Source organism: Oncorhynchus keta, unplaced genomic scaffold (assembly GCF_023373465.1).
Source record: "Oncorhynchus keta strain PuntledgeMale-10-30-2019 unplaced genomic scaffold, Oket_V2 Un_contig_7562_pilon_pilon, whole genome shotgun sequence".
NCBI classification, from domain to species: Eukaryota; Metazoa; Chordata; class Actinopteri; order Salmoniformes; family Salmonidae; genus Oncorhynchus; species Oncorhynchus keta.
Window position 1 is genome coordinate 59,688 of NW_026289535.1, and position 6,678 is coordinate 66,365.

Here is a 6,678-nt window from a genome sequence, read left to right on the forward strand (position 1 = left end):
TACTCCAAGAAGATGTACCTACAGAGGAGATAACTACAGGTTAACTAACTATAGGTCTGAGTGGGAGCCCCATACTCCAAGAAGATGTACCTACAGAGGAGATAACTACAGGTTAACTAACTATAGGTCTGAGTGGGAGCCCCATACTCCAAGAAGATGTACCTACAGAGGAGATAACTACAGGTTAACTAACTATAGGTCTGAGTGGGAGCCCCATACTCCAAGAAGATGTACCTACAGAGGAGATAACTACAGGTTAACTAACTATAGGTCTGAGTGGGAGCCCCATACTCCAAGAAGATGTACCTACAGAGGAGATAACTACAGGTTAACTAACTATAGGTCTGAGTGGGAGCCCCATACTCCAAGAAGATGTACCTATAGAGGAGATAACTACAGGTTAACTAACTATAGGTCTGAGTGGGATACTCCAAGAAGATGTACCTATAGAGGAGATAACTACAGGTTAACTAACTATAGGTCTGTGGGATACTCCAAGAAGATGTACCTATAGAGGAGATAACTACAGGTTAACTAACTATAGGTCTGTGGGAGGATACTCCAAGAAGATGTACCTACAGAGATAATAGGAGATAAAACACAGGTTAACTACTACTAAAACCCTACTGGGAGCCCTACACCATAACAGTGTACCATGATACCAGTATTGTGATACCAACATACCAGATTTCCTCAGCAAACAAATACTCTGCTCTTTGGTCCTTTAAAAACCTACTTTGTATAAAATATTGTGCTATAGCTCGGAAAATAAACAAACGTGACTGTGGTTGATAACATACAGCTGGTTCCCCCTAACATTAGGACTGTGTGTGTGTGTCTGCTAACATTAGGATGTGTGAGTGTGTAACTGCTAACATTAGGACTGTGTGTGTGTCTGCTAACATTAGGACTGTGTGTGTGTGTCTGCTAACATTAGATGTGTCTGCTAACATTAGGACTGTGTGTGTGTGTCTGCTAACATTAGGAGTGTGTGTGTGTCTGCTAACATTAGGACTGTGTGTGTGTGTGTCTGCTAACATTAGGACTGTGTGTGTGTCTGCTAACATTAGGACTGTGTGTCTGCTAACATTAGGACTGTGTGTGTGTCTGCTAACATTAGGACTGTGTGTGTGTGTGTGTGTGTCTGCTAACATTAGGACTGTGTGTGTGTGTCTGCTAACATTAGGACTGTGTGTGTGTCTGCTAACATTAGGACTGTGTGTGTGTCTGCTAACATTAGGACTGTGTGTGTGTGTCTGCTAACATTAGGACTGTGTGTGTGTCTGCTAACATTAGGACTGTGTGTGTGTGTCTGCTAACATTAGGACTGTGTGTGTGTGTCTGCTAACATTAGGACTGTGTGTGTGTGTCTGCTAACATTAGGACTGTGTGTGTGTGTCTGCTAACATTAGGACTGTGTGTGTGTGTCTGCTAACATTAGGACTGTGTGTGTGTGTCTGCTAACATTAGGACTGTGTGTGTGTGTCTGCTAACATTAGGACTGTGTGTGTGTGTCTGCTAACATTAGGACTGTGTGTGTGTGTCTGCTAACATTAGGACTGTGTGTGTGTGTCTGCTAACATTAGGACTGTGTGTGTGTCTGCTAACATTAGGACTGTGTGTGTGTCTGCTAACATTAGGACTGTGTGTGTGTGTCTGCTAACATTAGGACTGTGTGTGTCTGCTAACATTAGGACTGTGTGTGTGTGTCTGCTAACATTAGGACTGTGTGTGTGTGTCTGCTAACATTAGGACTGTGTGTGTGTGTCTGCTAACATTAGGACTGTGTGTGTGTGTCTGCTAACATTAGGACTGTGTGTGTGTGTCTGCTAACATTAGGACTGTGTGTGTGTGTCTGCTAACATTAGGACTGTGTGTGTCTGCTAACATTGTCTGCTAACATTAGGACTGTGTGTGTGTGTCTGCTAACATTAGGACTGTGTGTGTGTGTCTGCTAACATTAGGACTGTGTGTGTGTGTCTGCTAACATTAGGACTGTGTGTGTGTGTCTGCTAACATTAGGACTGTGTGTGTGTCTGCTAACATTAGGACTGTGTGTGTGTGTCTGCTAACATTAGGACTGTGTGTGTGTCTGCTAACATTAGGACTGTGTGTGTGTCTGCTAACATTAGGACTGTGTGTGTGTGTCTGCTAACATTAGGACTGTGTGTGTGTGTCTGCTAACATTAGGACTGTGTGTGTGTCTGCTAACATTAGGACTGTGTGTGTGTGTGTGTGTGTGTGTGTGTCTGCTAACATTAGGACTGTGTGTGTGTGTCTGCTAATATTAGGACTGTGTGTGTGTGTCTGCTAACATTAGGACTGTGTGTGTGTGTCTGCTAACATTAGGACATTGTGTGTGTGTGTCTGCTAACATTACTGTGTGTGTGTGTCTGACATTAGGTGTGTGTGTGTCTGCTAACATTAGGACTGTGTGTGTGTGTCTGCTAACATTAGGACTGTGTGTGTGTGTCTGCTAACATTAGGACTGTGTGTGTGTGTCTGCTAACATTAGGACTGTGTGTGTGTGTCTGCTAACATTAGGACTGTGTGTGTGTGTCTGCTAACATTAGGACTGTGTGTGTGTGTCTGCTAACATTAGGACATTGACTGTGTGTGTGTGTCTGCTAACATTAGGACTGTGTGTGTGTCTGCTAACATTAGGACTGTGTGTGTGTGTCTGCTAACATTAGGACTGTGTGTGTGTGTCTGCTAACATTAGGACTGTGTGTGTGTGTCTGCTAACATTAGGACTGTGTGTGTGTGTCTGCTAACATTAGGACTGTGTGTGTGTCTGCTAACATTAGGACTGTGTGTGTGTGTCTGCTAACATTAGGACTGTGTGTGTGTGTCTGCTAACATTAGGACTGTGTGTGTGTGTCTGCTAACATTAGGATTCTGCTAACATTAGGACTGTGTGTGTGTGTCTGCTAACATTAGGACTGTGTGTGTGTGTCTGCTAACATTAGGACTGTGTGTGTGTGTCTGCTAACATTAGGACTGTGTGTGTGTGTCTGCTAACATTAGGACTGTGTGTGTGTGTCTGCTAACATTAGGACTGTGTGTGTGTCTGCTAACATTAGGACTGTGTGTGTGTGTCTGCTAACATTAGGACTGTGTGTGTGTGTCTGCTAACATTAGGACTGTGTGTGTGTGTCTGCTAACATTAGGACTGTGTGTGTGTGTCTGCTAACATTAGGACTGTGTGTGTGTCTGCTAACATTAGGACTGTGTGTGTGTGTCTGCTAACATTAGGACTGTGTGTGTGTGTCTGCTAACATTAGGACTGTGTGTGTGTGTCTGCTAACATTAGGACTGTGTGTGTGTGTCTGCTAACATTAGGACTGTGTGTGTGTGTCTGCTAACATTAGGACTGTGTGTGTGTGTCTGCTAACATTAGGACTGTGTGTGTGTGTCTGCTAACATTAGGACTGTGTGTGTGTGTCTGCTAACATTAGGACTGTGTGTGTGTGTCTGCTAACATTAGGACTGTGTGTGTGTGTCTGCTAACATTAGGACTGTGTGTGTGTGTCTGCTAACATTAGGACTGTGTGTGTGTGTCTGCTAACATTAGGACTGTGTGTGTGTCTGCTAACATTAGGACTGTGTGTGTGTGTCTGCTAACATTAGGACTGTGTGTGTGTGTCTGCTAACATTAGGACTGTGTGTGTGTGTCTGCTAACATTAGGATTGTGTCTGCTAACATTGTGTGTGTGTGTCTGCTAACATTAGGACTGTGTGTGTGTGTCTGCTAACATTAGGGCTGTGTGTGTGTGTCTGCTAACATTAGGTCTGTGTGTGTGTGTCTGCTAACATTAGGACTGTGTGTGTGTGTCTGCTAACATTAGGACTGTGTGTGTGTGTCTGCTAACATTAGGACTGTGTGTGTGTCTGCTAACATTAGGACTGTGTGTGTGTCTGCTAACATTAGGACTGTGTGTGTGTGTCTGCTAACATTAGGACTGTGTGTGTGTGTCTGCTAACATTGACTGTGTGTGTGTCTGCTAACATTAGGACTGTGTGTGTGTGTGTCTGCTAACATTAGGACTGTGTGTGTGTGTCTGCTAACATTAGGACTGTGTGTGTGTGTCTGCTAACATTAGGACTGTGTGTGTGTGTCTGCTAACATTAGGACTGTGTGTGTGTGTCTGCTAACATTAGGACTGTGTGTGTGTGTCTGCTAACATTAGGACTGTGTGTGTGTGTCTGCTAACATTAGGACTGTGTGTGTGTGTCTGCTAACATTAGGACTGTGTGTGTGTGTCTGCTAACATTAGGACTGTGTGTGTGTGTCTGCTAACATTAGGACTGTGTGTGTGTGTCTGCTAACATTAGGACTGTGTGTGTGTGTCTGCTAACATTAGGACTGTGTGTGTGTGTCTGCTAACATTAGGACTGTGTGTGTGTGTCTGCTAACATTGTGTCTGGACTGTGTGTGTGTGTCTGCTAACATTAGGACTGTGTGTGTGTGTCTGCTAACATTAGGACTGTGTGTGTGTGTGTCTGCTAACATTAGGACTGTGTGTGTGTGTCTGCTAACATTAGGACTGTGTGTGTGTGTGTCTGCTAACATTAGGACTGTGTGTGTGTGTGTCTGCTAACATTAGTCTGTGTGTGTGTGTGTGTCTGCTAACATTAGGACTGTGTGTGTGTGTGTCTGCTAACATTAGGACTGTGTGTGTGTGTGTGTCTGCTAACATTAGGACTGTGTGTGTGTGTGTCTGCTAACATTAGGACTGTGTGTGTGTGTGTCTGCTAACATTAGGACTGTGTGTGTGTGTGTCTGCTAACATTAGGACTGTGTGTGTGTGTGTCTGCTAACATTAGGACTGTGTGTGTGTGTGTCTGCTAACATTAGGACTGTGTGTGTGTGTGTCTGCTAACATTAGGACTGTGTGTGTGTGTGTGTCTGCTAACATTAGGACTGTGTGTGTGTGTCTGCTAACATTAGGACTGTGTGTGTGTCTGCTAACATTAGGACTGTGTGTGTGTGTGTCTGCTAACACACTGTGTGTGTGTCTGCTAACATTAGGACTGTGTGTGTGTGTCTGCTAACATTAGGACTGTGTGTGTGTGTCTGCTAACATTAGGACTGTGTGTGTGTGTCTGCTAACATTAGGACTCCTGTGTGTGTGTCTGCTACCCATTAGGCCTCCCTGCACCCCTCCTACAGCCTCCCTGCACCCCTCCTACAGCCTCCCTGCACCCCTCCTACAGCCTCCCTGCACCCCTCCTACAGCCTCCCTGCACCCTCCTACAGCTTCCCTGCACCCTACTTCTCACCCCTTAGTGAGTCCTTCAGGTCCGTCTACCGTCGGGTAGAACTCGTTGGTGATCTTGCCGAACTTGGAGAATATCTTGTGGATGACGTTCTTCAGTTTCTCCAGGCGCTCGGGGCCGACCTGGGGCACATTGTCCACGACAACCACAGAGTCGATCCCGTCTGCCTCCTGGGGCTTCTCCCGCAGCAGGTCACCCAGTAGCTCTACAGGGGAGGAGGGGATGAGGGTAAAGAACATGTTATTTGATGAGGTAGTTTGATCAAACCAGGGTTTTCCATATCATTGATTGTGTATAGACAAAGACAGGACCCATGTAATAATAATGCCATTTAGCATACACTAAAGCGACTCATTTGTGCATACATTTTTTATATGTTTTACCAATTTACTGGCGACAATGTCACCTAAAATTAGCTGTTGTCCCCCCCAGAAAGTCAATTTACAATTTTTGCCACACCTGCTGAAAATTAAACTTGGGTAAAGACTGTGAGGACGTAGTTTGGGCTTTGTTATAGTTTATAAAAACACACATCTGCATTCACTATTATCTGACAGCTGGTAGTTGAGGTTAGACAGTAAAACACTGACGGCGGGGAGTCAAAATGTCCCGCTTCAACTAACAACAGTTATGCATCAGCATTTATTTACAATAAGAACACAGCTAACAAACTAAATGTTGTAAAATGTCACAGACGTAGTAAATATTTCTCCTTTTGGTTCGCCATCTGTATGGACACCTGAGTGAATCGGTATGAATGAATCCACTGTTAGCTTTTAGCAGCTACTGTAGCTAATAACTAATATTATCACTTAAAAAAAAATAAAAAAGTCATCATTAACTGATCTTCAAGTTTACCCTTCAAAAAAAACACGTTTTAAAAAGTATTTTAACAATTATTTATATCCATTTTGGTTTATATTACATATTGATGGCCTTGTAGCTAACTAACATTAATTTAATGCACGTCCTCATTAACTGATCTTCACCTTGACCCTTCAAAATGTTTTAAATATTTAAATTATTTATGTACATTTGGGTTTATATGTCCACGTACTACATATGATGGTCTTGTAGCCTACTACTATGTGTTTAAAAACAACGTGCTAAGCGGCTCTCCAGGCCGCGTTTATAATCCGGCATCTTTCCTGCGTTTCCTCACCTTCATCGTCGACATCATCTTCAAAGTCTTCTGGGTCACTGAACGACGGTTCCTCCTCGTCGAAATCGACATCAACCGGCATATCCTCGGTGTCGTGCATTTAACAGGCGAAACAAGTGTGTTTTAGTCGACGCTAAATCGGTGTAAAATGTAGATTTTTTTTTTGTATCACCATGTGCGATTTACGTGAAAATGGACGAATTGCGGTGAAAACGTCGAGGAGGAGTTTAACTTCC

General features: G+C 43.7%; 1 protein-coding gene across 1 annotated transcript; it reads right to left on the reverse strand.

The window, feature by feature from the left end:
* Nucleotides 1–538: 538 nt before the first annotated feature.
* On the reverse strand, nucleotides 539–6,671 carry LOC127926427 (eukaryotic translation initiation factor 3 subunit B-like). The gene is made up of 3 exons (XM_052511843.1): nucleotides 6,443–6,671; nucleotides 5,284–5,485; nucleotides 539–575 (listed from the first exon to the last, which is right to left on the reverse strand). The coding sequence occupies exons 1-3, from the start codon at nucleotides 6,540–6,542 to the stop codon at nucleotides 539–541; spliced, it is 339 nt and encodes a 112-aa protein (XP_052367803.1). The 5' UTR covers nucleotides 6,543–6,671.
* Between the last annotated feature and the right edge of the window lie 7 nt (nucleotides 6,672–6,678).

What these genes read in the sequence shown, in the direction of transcription:
- LOC127926427 (XM_052511843.1), bottom strand. Translation starts at nt 6,542, where the DNA reads ATGCACGACACCGAGGATATGCCGGTTGATGTCGATTTCGACGAGGAG. An exon ending in AGATGATGTCGACGATGAAG is followed by an intron (nt 5,486 to 6,442) that starts GTGAGGAAACGC and finishes CCTCCCCTGTAG; the next exon opens with AGCTACTGGGTGACCTGCTG. An exon ending in CCTGAAGGACTCACTAAGGG is followed by an intron (nt 576 to 5,283) that starts GTGAGAAGTAGG and finishes TTATCTCTGTAG; the next exon opens with GTACATCTTCTTGGAGTATC.